The sequence below is a fragment of the Gracilinanus agilis genome, chromosome 1, assembly GCF_016433145.1.
Source record: "Gracilinanus agilis isolate LMUSP501 chromosome 1, AgileGrace, whole genome shotgun sequence".
Classification (NCBI taxonomy): Eukaryota; Metazoa; Chordata; class Mammalia; order Didelphimorphia; family Didelphidae; genus Gracilinanus; species Gracilinanus agilis.
The window spans coordinates 547530338-547547359 of record NC_058130.1 but is presented as its reverse complement, the minus strand read 5'-3'; the positions used below and the strand labels follow the sequence as shown (position 1 = coordinate 547547359).

The 17022-nt window shown below is 39.1% G+C and overlaps 1 protein-coding gene across 1 annotated transcript in view; it reads right to left on the bottom strand.

Moving 5' to 3' along the window:
• EMILIN2 (elastin microfibril interfacer 2) overlaps positions 1-14619 on the bottom strand; it is a 107563-nt gene extending 92944 nt beyond the window's left edge. The window contains exon 1 of the mRNA XM_044683055.1: positions 14490-14619. Coding sequence (XP_044538990.1) covers positions 14490-14619 — 130 coding nt within the window. The remainder of the gene's footprint in view (positions 1-14489) is intronic.
• Positions 14620-17022: the final 2403 nt, after the last annotated feature.

Here is a 17022-nt window from a genome sequence, read left to right as displayed (position 1 = left end):
AACTGAGACAATACATGAATAAGCACTCATAATAAAAATATTTCATTTTAAATAAGCTGCAAGATTCATTTGAAAGCCACATGTTCAATTTGTTGTGTAGTTGAAGGGAGAGGCAAGTTGTATATGGTGGACTTCACCCAGGGTCATTCTGCAAGGAAATGTCTGATCCTGGATTTGAACTCAGATGTCAGGAGTGTTGAGGGAAGACTGGTACTTTTTTGGGTGGATAGCATTTTCAGGGCTGCTTTCCTTCTTTGATGTCCACTTGCTGCCTAACTCTCACCTGTGGCTCCAAGAAGCTGCACAGCAGCCACATCCCAATAAACTGTTTTGGTGGACGGACTAAACCAGGTTGAAGGTAACTGGCAGGTCTCAAACCTGTCTGCGAGTGACTGGGGTGTCTACCCCAGGCATGTAGAGACTTCCCCTAGTAGAATGGGTGGATAATAGCTATGGCAGTAGCAGGCACTGTGGAGCACTTAGAGCTCAGAAGGATACTGAAGGAGCCAGGATCATCCATTGCATTCCAGGCCATCACCAGTCGTCTTGACTTAAATCTTACCACCGGACTTTGATGACTCTGAAAGAAAGAATGAGACTGACGACTTTGAGCAACTCTGCCTCACTTAAGTCCAATATGTGCAAGGGTCAAAGACAATACCCTATGATGTCATTTTGGTCCTCGTTAGGTACAGAGACAACAACCACATGGTTGTTGAATGGAAATGGAAATTTCATGGGCAGTCTTTTTCTTTTCTACTATTTCAGGTCACATGTCTGTCCAAGGTCAAATTTGAACTCAGGACCTCCTGCCTCTAAGCTGGCTCTTAATCCACTGAGCCACCTAGCTGTTCCCAACACCATTTAATTTCACCTTGTTAGATTTGGTCCAGCTCATCATGATCTCTATGGATCTTCATTGTTCTCCAATGTGTAAACTAAGCGTTCCAGATTTCTGCTATCTGACTGTTTAACAAAGATGCTACTTGTATGCAGTTACACTATATGTTTCAGGCAATAAATCAAGATCTGAATGACAATGCTTGTTGTGCATCTGCATTTACTGACTACTTGCAGTAACTCCATCCCCTCCCAGGGATCTGTGTTCCCCAGAGTTGGAAACTACAGCTCCAAATGTGTCCTAAGAGTAGAATAAAGGGGAACCAGCATTTCCTTCTCATTTGACTACAACTATCTTTTTAAATATAAAATCCCAAATGTTTTATGTTCCAGAGTGCGAGTGCATATACTTCCACAATGAAGTTGTCTGATGATGCCAGAACCCCCAAGAGCAAGAAGGGAGAAGATACTGGAAATCCATTCCAACAGGTTCTGGCACAGAAAGAGCCCTTTACATTACTAGTTATTAAGTCACATTTATCAAAAAATGTTTAAAAAATTATATTTTTCCAAGAAAGAAAAATTATGTATATGTAATGATAAATAAGACATGTTGGAGTCCCTCTCCACCCACTAATTTCCTTTAGTGCAAAGGTATTGGCTATATAAAAAATTGCTTTGGGTCAAAGTTTTGATTCCATTTTTATTTCATTTGTAAATTACATGAGTAGTGTAATAGGTGATAATGTAGTGGATATTAAGATGCTGGTGGTAAAGTGAGTCACCAGGGGCCTGGGAGCCTGTAACTAGACCAGAAGAAGATTTGGGGCTATCAGTGATGAGCAGCCTCAGCTGTGGTGCCCAGTCAATCTCCACAGCTAGCTGTTGGTTCCTTTAAGATGTTGAGTGAGCAGCCCCTCCCTGCTGGAGTAACTGTCTTCCTTTTGGGTGAGAGAAGAACCCAGCAGGAAGTGGAGCTCAACTTCCTGGTTACAATGGAGGCTTAGCTTCCACTTCTCAGTAAACTCAAGTTCTTAATATTCTCTCCTCTCCTCAGACTCTTTAGCCTTGGTGATGATATAGGAATTACAGGAACTCACAAATTTAGGCTAAGGGATTTATTTTCAACTGGGAAGGGAAAACTGAGGTAAGAGGGTTCAAGGTCTTGTGAAGCTGTTGCTAGGGGCAACTGGCAAGTGTTGGCAATGGACTTAGAAGGTAAGGTCAGGCTGAGGGAACCAGCCCTCAGCCAGAGATAATCTGACACTGCCCTGATATTATTAGATCTACCAGCTAAACAGATGTAGTTGTTAAGTTGGTTTAGGGGTGTCCCTAACCACTAGGCTACTCTAAGCTAAATCTTGCCCATGTTCCACAACCCAAACTCCCTTCACCTCCCTTCAACCTCCCGGGGTCCCCAAGGGGAAGTCAGGGGTAGCTGGGTGTCTGGTTGAGGTCAAGAAAATCAGAATCCCAAGGTTGGGTTTGCAGGGCTTTATATAGTCACAGCCCAACTGTCATAACCCAGGATGGCACCTGCCAGGCCAGAGTTCCATTCTGCTAACTGACAGGATTGCCTAGGGTAATATTGCAAATGCAAGAAATCCTGCATTACAGAAGGAATATACGGAAGAGGAATTATACCTATATTTTCCCTGGTCTAAGGAGGTCCCCAGGGGAGGAGACTCCCCTCTGTCAGTGCAAGTTGGCACAATTTCTGCAAATTATAGGCTTTGCAATTTCCTAGAACTGATAAGTTGAGTGACTCCCCCAGGAGTTATACAATCCATGTGTGTCAGAAGCAGGACTTGAACCCAGGTGTCCATGGTTCTAAGGACATCTCACCATCCACTCTGCCATGCCGCTTCTCCTAAGATAAGCCTCCTAAAAATATAAGATTGCTAATATGTAGCATCCACCTGAAACAGCCAAATTAACGACTTCATAGCCTAAGAAGACAGAGCAGCAATCGGTGGAGACCTGGGATCAATAAAGCTGATGAAGAAATAGAATTTGGAGCTCTTAGTCCCATTAGCCTTCATGTGAACAGAGAGCAAAACAATTTTTGCTTTTACTTACTTGTTATTTCTTTTAACCAACTGGTGTGGCTTATATAAATGTGAACTTCTTCGAAGTTTTCATTGGAACTGTATCAACTCTGCTCTCATGAGAGCTTTAGTTATTTGGTAAAGTATCTCCAGAGATCTGGTATTTCTCCTCTTTTCTTTTACTAAGTGAATTGATATGATTACTCCTAAGTGGATGAAGTGAATTGGAGGTGGGGAACCTCCCTCCAAGTGAGGCTGCCAAAAGTGCCTTTTTTATACTATTTCCCTGCATTCCAAACTCCAGTTAAGTCAGAGCACCAAGCGAGATGGGCCTTCTTCCTAGGCTGAGCATGTGATATCTATCCACAGCATTGTCTCACCCTGATGGATGAGGTAATGAGGGGCCAAACAAGGATTCCAACTTACATCTTCCCTGTTACAGCTGCCATTATTTAACTGTACTTCTAAATAGCTAGTCATAAAAATCCAAACATTGCAAAGTCATTAAGTTTAGCAAGACAAGCTTTCTACCTTTCTCTACAAAAGAAGAAAATAGTGCTTCCTCTTTGCAAATCATTTTTAAACAGGTAAAGATCAATTAGAAATAGTATATTTACTAACCTTTTTCTAACATGTTGATGAATTGCTGCATAGGGAGGAAAATGGGTTTACTCTGAACATCTAGTAGGTGATTAACAAATGCTCACAGGATTTAACAGAAGCCTGCAAAGTTCTTTCAAATATAAAAGCAGATATTGGCATGGTCAAAACAATGTTATTTAGGACAAGTTTTTGCCCTTCAAATAGACCTAGCCATATTTTATTACTTAAAATAAATTCAATAAAGATATGATATTCAAGTTTGCATTTCCCACATGAGAGAAATACACAAAATACACTTTTTAGAAATGCTGTGTAAGGGCTTGGGGAGGGGAGTTGAGGGCCAGACTTGTGATTTATTAGTGGCAAGAATCCCTCCACCCCAGTGATGAAACTTCTTCATGAATGCAATTCTCTCTGTAATGTATAGTTTTAGAGAATTGCCTGGGATCCTGAGTGGTTTAGTAACTTGTCCAATGCCACACAGCCAGTATGGATCAGAAGCAGCACCAAAATTCAGTTCATTCAGACTTCTCAGGCCAGTTGTTAGACACTCGATTCTGAGGTCTCTCATATCAAAATTTAAAAAAAAATTTTAAGTAATATTCTCTTACACAAACATACCAGAACATGTGTCTGATTTGTTCAGTAGTTTATTTTTTATATCTTTGTCATAGATTCTTTAATGTTGCCAAAATAAAGGCTGGGGGAAGAAAAAAAACGACAATAATACTCGCTATTCATTAATTCATTCAACAAATATTTACTAATCACTATATAGTGAGCCAGATATTAGAAGAGACACTTAGCTTATAAACATAGCTAAGCAAAGATGGGGCATGCCTAGGAACACTACCACTAAAAACAAATGTCTCAGCTATAGCTTTTATGTAATGCAGACTATTAATCTGCTGGCGCCCTGTGCTGTTTTCTCCATAATGTTACTTATCCTGTTTCTCTCTCTAGCTTTACCACTCTTCTGGCCTTTCTCTCCTAACTCTTTCTTCCTCTTCCTCTAGAAATTATTGACACTAGAAACTGGTGAATTATTTTTGCTAGAATCCAGCACAGAGTTCTGATTGAACTAAGCCTTTTTCCTACCCCAAACTTTTTCTTTCTTTGATCTCCTATTAATTGCCCTTAAGCAATGTCATGTTTATGGAGTTAAGAGGATTTTTTTCCAAGAGGAAATGGCTTTTTTTTTCCTTTTCCAAGAGAAGGTTGCCTGACTATTTGTCAGGATGTTGTAAATACAATTCATGATTTTGGTACAGTTTTGACTAAACCTCTTTTACTTCAGCATCTAGCAGTAGTTAGCAGAATTCTATGATTCTTTTCTCTACTTTTCTTGTTCATAATAATGATATCTAGCATTTTTATAGTGCTTTAAGGTTTTCAATGCACTTCACCAATGTTATATGATTTTGATTTCATTTGGTCTGCACAACATCCCTGAAGGAAGGTTCTATTGTTATCTTCATCTTACAGGTGAGAAAATTGACATATACAGAGTGACATATACAGAGTGACATATACAGAGCCACACAGCTAGTAAGACTCTGAGGATGGACTTCCTAACTATATCTGAGCCTTCTGCTCAGATATCAGCCTAAACTTATTGATGAATAAGAGGACATGGCATGATTTCTAATAGCAAGCCATGGCAGACAATTTCCCTCCTCTTACCGTTTGCCTGTACAATGGGGAAATTTGAGTGTCAAAAACAGAAACAGAAACCCACCCTTGTTTTTGAAGTCTCTTTGAGAATGTTTCCCTGCAGAGAAAGTTAGGAGTCTAGCCTGGGGAATAACTGGAAATGTAAGTGGAAAAAATGCATTCAATTATTGAAAGGAATAATTTTAAATGGCTAAGAGTCCAAATAAGTTTGCCCAATAAAAAGCGTGATCGTGTAAGGTTGGATCTCCTCTGTCTCTCTGCATTTTTCAAAGGGCTCTCCACATGGTGCTGCTTGACAAGTGGGTGATGAATGGCAAGGACTACTGGTAAAGACCAGAGACAGAAAGCTCGTGTAATGTAGGCTGTACCTCGATGAAGGGATAAATCTAAACTAGCCCCTTCTATGGATACCCTCTCTGTGGAGTAAGCAATCAGGAAGCAATCCCTGAGAAATAGCTAGGTACAAGTACTTTCTATCCATGATAATGCTAGTTGACATTTATATGGCATATTGCAGTTTACAAAGCCCTTTACCTAAATGTTTCACTTGATCCTCCCCAAAGCCTTTTGAAGTTAGTAGTTGCGGGCTGGCCAGTGGCGATGTGGCACAGTGGATAGAGAGTTGGGTTTGGAGTCAGGAAGACTCATCTTCCATAATTCAAATCTGGCCTCAGACACTTACTGGCTGCGTGATCCTGGCAAGTCACTTAACCCTGTTTACCTTAGTTTCCTCATCTGTCAAATAAGTAGAAGAAAGAAATGGCAAACCACTTGGGTATCTTTGCCAAAAAAAACTCAAATGGGGTTGCAGAGAATTGGACGACTGAATAACAAGTGGATGCTTATGTGTTGTGGGGCAAGTTACTTCACATCTCTGAGACTGAGTTTTCTAGTCTGTCATATCTGAAGTCTCCTCTGGCTCCCAATCTACATGCTCATTTCACAGATGAGGAAATTGAGGCATAGTTAAGTGAGGTAAGTTGCCCAAAGTCACATAGATAATAAGCAGTAAAACCAGTTTCAGTGTTTGATATCAATGCCAAATTCTCTTTTAATTACATGCTTCCCAAGCTAAGGGAAAATGCATTTTGATTCTGGATTAACTCACAGGTTGAAGTGATGACAGGTAGCATTTTTCATCTCTTATATTCAACTTCTAAAGTTCCTTCTAGTCCCAAGTCTATAGTCTTTTGAGGGGAGGACAGATTTCCTATATAAAGGTATTAACAAATAATCATATCATTTTAGAATTTAGAGCTGGAAGGGATTTTAGAGATCACCTAGTCCAACTCCCTCAATCTGACCCCGAGAAATCAAACCCAGAAAAGTTACGTGACTTGCTAATGGTTCCCCAGGAAGCAAGCGGTGGAGCCAGTATTTGAACCCAGATGCAGGCTCTGAGGTACAATGAAAAGAGTGGTTTTTTCTGAAGTCCCTGAATTCAGTATTACCTTTGGCATTTCCTATCTGTAAGACTTTGGGTAGGTCCCTTAAGTCAAGTTAACAAGCAGGTATTACTATGTACTGTAAGGGTGAAAAAGGGGTTTTATGGGTTCAATATATTAAAGATAGTCACCAGAGGATTGAAGTATTATCAATCCTCAATTAAGAATAATCTCAAATCAAAATTGACTTTTATGGAAATTTATTTACATGAGAAGAGAAATAGAGAGAGAGAGAGAGAGAGAGAGAGAGAGAGAGAGAGAGAGAGAGAGAGAGAGAGAGAGAAAGGAAATAAGAATCTATCCCACTGATTAGTCCAGGTAGATCTTAACCCTCAGCTGAGGGTTAAAGGGCCTGAGGCCTGGAGGTGAATGGAGCAAACTTCATTCACAGAGTCTATAAAAGGAAGTTTCTTAATAGAAGTTCAGGAAGATTCATTCTTTAAACTCACCACATGGAACAGTCTTGGTCACGAACCAGCAAAGCTCCCTCAGGTCCCCTTCACCAAAACAGAAGAAGTTCACTCACTCAACTCCCTTTTTTTTAAAGGGGTCACATATGCGTCACTTCTAGTGCCTTCCTCTAGCCTGCGTGTCTAATCACAATAGACACTTTCTCATAGAAAGCGTAGGGGGCGGTCTGTTGATTCTGATTCATTACTCACTCTAGCACATGTGGGTTAGGACCTCCCAGAACTGGAAGGTGCTCTCACCTTTTGTGATTAAATCTAAAGATGGGCAGTGTAGACTTAATCTAGTTTTCATAGTACTAGGACTAGAGATATAACAGAAGACAAAAGCACAGCCCCTGCCCTCAAGGAGCTCACATTCTGATGGAGGAGCCACATATAAACAATAGAGAGAGAGAGCAAATGGGAGGCATTAGCAGCTTTGGGAACTGGAAAGGCCTCCTGGAGTAGATGATACTTAAGCTGAGTCTTGAAAGAAGTCAGGGAGGGATATCTGGATGGCTCAGTGGATTGAGAGCCAGACCTAGAGATAGGAAGTCCTAGGTTCAAATCTGGCCTCAGATACTTTCTAGCTGTGTGACCCTGGCCAAGTCACTTAGTCCCCATTGCCTTGCCCTTACTGCTCTTCTGCCTTAGAACAAATATTAGTTCTAAGGCAGAAGAGCAGTATCAATACATGGTATTGATTTTAAGACAGAAGGCTAGGGTTTTAAAAAAAGAAAGAAAGAAGTCAGGGAAACTAAGAGGAGGGAGCCAGTAGAGAGAGCAGTCTCAAACAGGGGATCTAAGGCAAAGGCAAGAAAATGGGAGGGGGAATGTCAAGGAGCTATAAGGAGAGCAATGTAGCTGAAAAGTAGAGTGTATGGAAGAGGACAAAAAAAAGCGTAAAAAGATTGAAAAGATAAGGTGAAAGATTATGAAGACTTTGAGATGATATGGTCTTTCCATTATATCACAGCTGCTTTTAGAGAATTCTTTAATTCAAATCTGGTCTCAGAAACTTACTAGCTGGGTGACCTTAGGCAAATCACTTGACCCTGTTTGCCTCAGTTTCCTCATCTGTCAAATGAACAGGAGAAGGAAATGACAAACCATTCTGGTATCTTTGCCAAGAAAACCTTGTAGCTCATCCTGGATGCATGATGGAGCCATTGGACATCCTTATGCTTTAGAAAAATAATTTTAGCAACAGAGTACAGACTGGCATGGAAAGGGGAAAGAGGTAAAGTTTGAGGGAGACCAGTTAGGAGGCTCCTAAAGTAGTCCACCAGTGAGAGGTGAGGAGGATATGAACCATCGTTATGACCATGTATCTAGAGAGAAGGGGATGTAGATGGGATGTGTTGTGGAAATAGAAATGACAGGACTGTCACGAATGGATATGTGGGGTGAGTGTGAGGGAGGAATTGAGGTGACAAAGCTGGGGGACTAGAAGGACAGTAGAGTCTTCAGGAGCAATAAAAGACATAGGGAAGATAGGAAGTTTGGCAGTCATGACAAGTTCTGTTTCATACATGTTGAGTTTAAGATGCTTAGTGGACCCTCAATTCAATATATCCAAAAGGCAGTTAATGATACAGGACTGAAGCTCAGCATAGAATCTGGGACTGGATATTGATAGAAATGATCATTAAATCCAGGGGAGGCAATAAAGTCTCCAAGAAAGTATAGAAGGAAAAGAGAAAAGTATGTCAGGATAGAACCTTGACATATCAAGTAAGAGTAATCTTAACCATAAGACTGTAAGCTCCTTGAGGGCAGGGACTATCTTTTGCTTCTTTTTGTATCCTCAACATTTAGCACAGTGCCTAGCCTAATTAGGTAGGTGCTACAAAGTAAGTGCTATAAAACATTGACTGATTGATAACAGAGTAAAAAGTCAGCAAAAGGGAATGAGAAAGAGTAGTGAAGATATATGTATGGGAGGAGAATCAGGAGAGGGCAGTGCCATGAAAATCTAGTGAAAGGAGAATGAAGGTTTGATATGAAAACAAAGGTGATCAATAGTGTCAAATACTGCAGAAAGATCAAGAAAGGCCTTGATAAAGAAAATGCCATTTTCTTTCTGGCAAATAAGAGATCATTGATAGTATTAGGGAGGGCAGTTCAGGCAAATGAACTCAGAAGTCAGAGACAGGAATTGGAAGAGAATGAGGGGAGAGGAAGTGAAGGCAGCAATTGTAAATGGTGGAGTTTTTTTTTCCTTCTTCAGAGTTTAGCCATAAAGGGGAGGAGAGATATAGGACAAGAGCTAGCAGGGATGGTAGGACCAAGTGAAGATTCTTTTTAAGGATAAGGATGTTCGCAGCCAGTAGAGAAGTCTCAGTTTCCTCATCTGCAAAATAAAGGGGATGAGTTAGACGGCCTCCAAGGTACTTCTTGCACTAGATCTATAATTCTATAATTTCCTAACTCCAAATATAGTGCTCTTTCCATCACATTGTGTTGCTTCCCTCTCCTTTTGAACCTTGATATTCCCTTTCCCCACAAAGGCTATATGGGGAGAGAAGAGTAGCAGATCTGGCTCTATTAACATTTTCCTATTCATCACAATTCAGACTTTTTAATATTTTATGGATATCTTTTTTCACATCATCTTCATTTCCAAATATATCACTGTCTACCCCTTTATAACGGGTCATCTCTCATAATAAAAAATAAAAGAGAAAAAATTCGTTTAGCAAAAGCAACCACCATAGAAACTGAGTCTGATAATATGGACTATTCTGTATCCATAGTCTCCCATCTCTGAAAAAGAAGGGAGACAGATACATTTTCTCATTTTTCCCCCTAGGGCCAATATAATTATTTCACAGAATTTAGGGTTTGTTGTTATTAGGTGTTTTTGTTTGTTTGTTCTTTCCATTCGCATTGTGGTAGTCATTGTGTAAACTGTTTACCTGGTTCTGCTTTCTTCACTTTAGACCTGTTCATATGTCTGTCCAAGCTTAGGTACCACAAATTTGGTCATTTCTCAACTGATAAGACAGCTCAATTTTTCTATCAATCTAATAATATGCCCAGATCAGTATATTTTAGTTTCCTTATGATCTTTCCAGGTCAATTCTTCCTTTTGCATCTGTCCTTTTGCAAGTCCAACATCAAGCTGAATAAAAGTATACAGCCTAATAAGATACAGAATTTACATTAAAGTAACTATTTCAGAGAGAGAAACTGAAGAATTAAGATTCAAATTTTCTTTATAGAAAAAAAAATCACATGAGAAATATAGTATATTGACTGAACATAGTACTTTATTTATTCTAAATACAATTCCTTATTAACCAGGCGTGAATTGCTTTTGTGTCTCTTTCTTTAGTTAACAAAATTTTCCATCTGTTGTCTTTGGTATTGCTTAAAGCATGAGGAATGCTGGTACATTCAGTTCCAAGAAATTTGGCCACTGCCTTGTGGAATGAGATAGGGCATAGGAACTGAAATCATGAGTAAAAACCTTCCAGTGGCTGCCTGAGAAATATTTAAGTTATCTATACCTAACTGCAAAGGCCATTGCCCTTCTACTAGGAAACAGATACATACACAAACAACAATATTTGTCTCCAGACAAGTGCTCTGCAGTGTAGATCTTTCCTTATTTCAGAAGGCCAAATCTTCTCATTCACTTCCCCTACACCAACACACCCTTTCTCATTTTGGCAAAAATAAACAACTAGATAAAACCTTTTGTTTCCAAAAGTCAGCTTTTTTTTTTCCCCACAGTGAGATTAAGGCATTTAAAAACTTGGTATGATAAGGCATTTCAAGTGTTTTCTTGGGAGAAAAAAATTCATTAACTTCTTGGTCAGAAAGTTGATAGTTCTTTCCTACAACTCCTTTGAGCAGATCTACGGAAATGATGTTGCTCAAGGAAGTCATGTAAATCTAGAAGCGCCAATGAAGAATATCAGCCTCTTTTAGAACTGGATGAGCCAAAATCATTGCTGTCTACATACAATCAGGAAACCTTTTTTTTTTTTAAATCAAAGAGAAAATATGTAAACCATGAGTTCTTCTGCATGTTTTAGTAATCATTTTGGTAAATAATATAAATCTCTCCTTTTGCTTTATTTCTAACATATCCTAGATCTAATATTTGCTTCCCTATATATTTGGTGTTGGTCTAAATCAGAACAGGCCAAAGTTAACAGGCCCTGAAAATTGAACACAATCCCAACCTTGCTTTCCTTATATTAAAACTATGTGTGTGTGTGTTGGTGGGGGAGGGGGAAAAGGGGAGAGCAGCTAAGTGGCTCAGTGGTTTGAGAGCTAAGACTGCTAGGACTAGAGATGGGAGGTCCTAGGTTCAAATCTGACCTCAGATACTTCCTAACTGTGTGACCCTGGGCAAGTCACTTAACCCTCATTTCCTAGCCCTCTGATGGTGAACTTGTGACACTTGTGTCAGCACTGACATGTGTAGCCATTTTCAATGACATGCAGTTGCATGAGGCCACATACCAAGTATGGAGCCACATGCCAAGGATGAAACATTTTCTGTAGTGTAGTGTAGACACTATGTGCCAGAGGTCTGTAGGCCAAAACAAAAGAACTCTGGCACAGAGCATATAGTTCTGGAACTTCTGGGCCTTTAGGGGAACCTTTGACCTCACTTCTGGCCAGAGGAGCAGGGAGCAGCAGAATGCCACAGGGGACGCATCCTGAGATCGCCATTGCCAGTAACCACGTAACCACAGCAACCATCATCCAATCTACTGTTCTGGGGTGTCATGGAGGTTTTCTAATTGATCATCATTACTGAGATAAGTGAGGGAGAGGCTGGGAAGGGCAAGGGCCTGTGCTATGGGTGCCATTTCCCGCCATTAGAAATAGAGGCAGCCATCTTAATTTACATAAGGAACACCATCTTGCAGCATAGTGCAGATTCCATTTCACCACTACTATTGTTGTGCATCCTTATTAACCCCTATTTCTGCTTATTAACCCTGCCCTTTCCTAAAAGACAGTTATATGTGCCATCTTGTGGTCAGTTAGGCTAGTTAACCCCTAATTGCCTGCAGGGCTAACAGACTCTCTATAATTCTATCTTCTATCACTGCCTCCCTGATGGTGAACCAAAAAAATAAACCAAGGTTAAGTAAAGGAAGTGGTGGTAGTAGCAGTTGCCAACCCTTTCAAGAGACATGGACCAAGATGTATGGCATTTTCGTTTTAGGTGCTGAAATGATAGTAAGCAGAATGTAGAATATAGACATTTTGAAACTAATCACTCCCAGCTCTTGAAAAAAGTGAGAATAAAAGAAGAATACATTTCCAGGCAGCTACACTTTTATAAAAGCCAATCTAAGTCCATCCTTAAATTTGTAAAAGGCTCTATAAATTTAACATCTACAAGTTTGAGCATTGCTCATTCCATATCTCAGCATGGAAAAACACTCAGTGAGGGAGAATTTATTAAAGAAACTCTCCTAATATGTATACCAGTTCTATTTCATGATATGCAGAATAAAGATGCAATTATAAGAGAATATTTGAGTTACCACACAATAGAAATATCATAAAAGACCGAATAATGAGACTGAACACAAATGTACAACATCAATTAAAGAAAGACATAAGTAATTGTAAATATTTTTTCAATCTCTCTTGATGAAACTACTGCGGTCACATCACATGCTCAGTTGTTCATTATTGGTTGATATTCTGATGGTCTCACAATGAGAGAAGCATTGATAAAGTTAGTATCAGTGCCAATAAGTACATTTAGAAGCAAAATGTGGAAGGTTGTTATACAAACATTCCGTGTCAGTGACGATAGATGGGGCACCAAACATGGGGAAAAAATCGAATTTGTTAAATTGTTTACGGAAGCTATTGGACATCCGATTGTGCCTTTTCATTGTATTATCTATCAGGAGGCTTTATGTGCCAAGGCAGGATTCACTGACTTAACAGATATTTCTTGAGGATAAGGATCTGAAAAACTTTCCTCAGCTCAATGATGATAAGTGAGTCAACACCCTGATGTTTTTTACAGATCTCTCTGTTCATATAAATGAACTAAATTTAAAGTTGCAAGGTTTTGGCAAAAGCATTGACATTATGTTTGGATACATAAAAGCCTTTGAAAGTAAACTTAACATTTTCAAGTGATATGTAGAAGCTAAAACTTATAAGTATTTTCCTCGAGTAACAAAGTATTTTGAGAAGGCCAGTGCAACTATACAAAATGAAATGGAATCCTTGCATATAAAGTACCAGCATGTTTTAGACTCATTACTTGACCAGTTCAATGATAGATTTAATCAATTTAGAAGCCTAGAAGAGACCATGAAAATAATTAAGTATCCTGATGTAGTAGTCTACAGTAGTTTGGAATTAAATGTTTTCCAATGAATGCAAATTGATGATTTTGCAGCATTTCAAGACAGCATCTGGGCTCAGGTGTTTGTTGACTTGAGGTAGAAGCTTGAGAATCTGGAAAGGTGTTGCTTGGAGAATCAAGAGGAGTGCCACTACGAACAGGAAATTTGAAATGCCTGCAACCAATTACCAGACACTTTTAGTACCCTGAAAAATATAGCAATGGCTTTACTCACAATTTTTCCCTCTATGTACTTTTGTGAGACCTTATTCTCAGCATTAAATAATATCAAAACCAACAAAAGAAACAGATGAAGTTAGTAGCGCTTGGTGTACAAAATACCAACCTTCAGTTGAAGATTTAGTGGTTAAACAAATTTTCATTAGCCAATGAAATTCAGCAACAAAAAAGTCACCAATAGGCAGGTTAGTTAAAGAATTCCCCCTCCCCCTCACTTATCTTAGTTCATGGCACCCCCCACACAAGTTAGATAATATCAAGACTGACAAAAGAAACCCACTGACAGATGAACAAAGAAGTCACTAAGAAGGGAAGTTAAATAGTTATATATTGCAATTATACATTTTTGTTATTTAAACTATAAATATCACAAAGTTATGGGTTTTTTCTTGAAGTGACATACCACCTGAGTTATGCTCGGTTTTTTGGCAAATTTTGACACACCAAACTCAAAAGGTTGCCCATCACTGGCCTAGCCCTTATAGCCCTGCTGCCCTAGAACCAATATATAGTATTGATTCTAAGATGTAAGGTAAAGGTTTAACAAAAAAATCCCTATATATGTAATGAATAGTTGGGTATGAGTGTGTAAAAATTTAACATACTAACCTCATATAAAAAATTAACCCTCATATAAGGATTAATAATAATAAAATAATTGCCATAATGATATATTATACCAGATATGATATAAAAATATACTAATTTTTACATTAGCCTCATATGAAATTTAAAATCAACTGTCAGTTCAGAAGTTGGAATTTGCTTTTTAACAAAGTTTTTTTTTTCCTTAAGCACAAGTCTAACCCACAAAATTCCTATTCCTGAACTTTCTATGGCTCCCCATTACCTTTCAGATAAAACACAAACTCCTGAGAATGGTATTTAGAGCTCTTCACAATGTAGCTCCTCTTGTGGTATCTGCCAGCCAAACTGGCCAATTTCCTGTTCCCTGGCCTCTTGGCATCTTTCATCTCCATGCCTATGAGCAAGCTGTCTGTGCCTGAAATGTACTTTTTTCTCACCTCTACCTCTTAGATTCCTGAACATCTTTCAAGGTTCAGATCATGTGACAGCTTCTGTGGGAAATTTTCCTGATCCTTCTATCTGTTAAAGCATTGGTCCATTTACAATATGAGTTCTGGGAGAACAGAGACTCCTTCCTCCCACCCCAAACATTTTTTGTGTTTTTAGCATCTAGAGAGTTCTTTGCATGTAGTAGGCATTTAAATCAAGGCTCGATTGGATTGAGTCCCTGGAGATAAATCTTCTGAAAATGTTTAATCATCCACTCTGTCCCCCACCACCCTTATTATTTTCCATTGCCTCCACTCAGTAAATAGGCTTCATGTTAACAAGGACAATGTCTCAGCTAATTTCTACAATCCCAAATAGCTGGTGCTCAGTAGAATACCACAATGGGAATTAAGACCCAAAAATCTGAAGCTAAATTAGGAAGAGTAGCAAAAGCTTATTTGCTGTTAAGTAAGAATCAGCCAAACCCTATTTGTTTAAATAGTGAGTCACTACTCCAAGATCTCTGGAATTACAGTTCCAAAATTACTCATCCTGGAATGGAGGAAAGCCTAAAATGAACTAGAGAAGGGGGTGGAGAAAGGGAAGGACCCAACACTATTCACTGAGGTGTGGTTAATAATTTCCTTGTGATTGTGGCTGATGAGAAGGATGCTGTAAAACCCCATGTACCACATTCATATCCCTTATGGATATGGCAGGAAAGTTATGCACCTGCTTTCCTCTGTAGATTATAGAAATGAATCTTATTAATTGATCACACACAAATTGAAAAAGTTTGCCCATCCCTTATATAGACAAACACACACATGTGTGTGGTCTGCAAAAAGGGAATTTTAAAATACTGCACTTGAAAGTCAATAGTATTTCTCATAATACTTATAGTCTTCACTTCCTATTATTTCTTAAGAAAAAACTGCTCCTTTCTATCTCTTGTTGGGGGAATACTAACTTCTGATATCATGGAAGAAACATGGTCACATTTTATCACCTTTCATTGGTGAATGGGAAGTTCTCCAAATAGATGATGCTTGGTCTGGACAAGAGAAGAGAAGATAATGGAATGGGATAGCCTCTTAAATCCTTGAAAAAGTTTCTCTCAGTGTGTGAAGGAAGATTTGCCTTGTTTTGCTTGGTCCCAGAAGGTAAAACTAGGCTTAACAGGTAGAAGTAATAAACTGAGAAAGAACAATCTTCCTTAGGAAACTGTGCACTTCCTTTCACTAGAGTTACCTTTAAGCAAAAATATACAAGCCTTTGTCAATGATAATGAGATTTGGGTTTGGGCATGGGTTATACTAGATGGCTTCTAATGATTTCCAGTTCTGAGATTTTTTAAATCTGATTCTGGAAACAGAATTGACTTATTCCTTAAAATGGGGAGACAGTCTTAGAATTACACAAATTTTGGCACAGAAATTGGAATAAAGAAGATAAAATTTTTTATTTGTAACTCTCTAAAAGAGCTGAGGAACAAGCTTTAGAAAATCAATCAACAAATATTTATTAAATGCCTCCTCTGAGTCAGGTATTATGCTTGGTACCAGAGATTAAAAATTTAAAAAAAAATGAAGCAACAGTTACTCTTTTTTTAAAAAAAAAAACCCTTAACTTCGATGCATTGGCTCCTAGGTGGAAGAGTGGCAAGGGTGGACAATGGGGGTCAAGTGACTTGCCCAGGGTCACACAGCTGAGAAGTGTCTGAGGCTGGATCTAAACCTAGGACCTCCTGTCTCTAGGCCTGACTCTCAATCCACTGAGCTACCCAGCTGCCCCCTAACAGTTACTCTTAAGAAGTTTACAACTGATCTGGAGAGACAATAGAATACACATAAATTTATAAAGAATAAATACTTCGCCTAGAACAAGAGATCCTGCATTCAAATCTGGCCTCAGACACTTCCTAGTTGTGTGACCCTGAGCAAGTACTTTAACTTTCATTGCCTAGCCCTTACCACTCTTCTGCCTTACACAATATTCACTCTAAGATGGAAATGCCATATAAAGAGAATAAATACAAGTGTAACACCCTCTCTAGGCTGCTCCCCAGTTTAGTACTTGCACTTGAGGTTTGGGTTCCCAGAGGGTAGATGCCACATGAGGTTAAAGGGATAACCATGAGAGTCTACATTCTTCTAATGCTATATAACTCACCAGCATCTGCTGTGGTGTGCTTCTGAATAACATAAGCTGACAGACACAATAGCTCTGAGTAAAACAGTAGCTACAAAATATCCCCCATTCCCTCCTAGAGTCATCCCATATTCTCCCACAAATTCATAGCATCCTTAGGCAGACTGGGCTCAGGCTTAGAATACCTTGTTAGTGAGGCACATGTATGGCAAAGG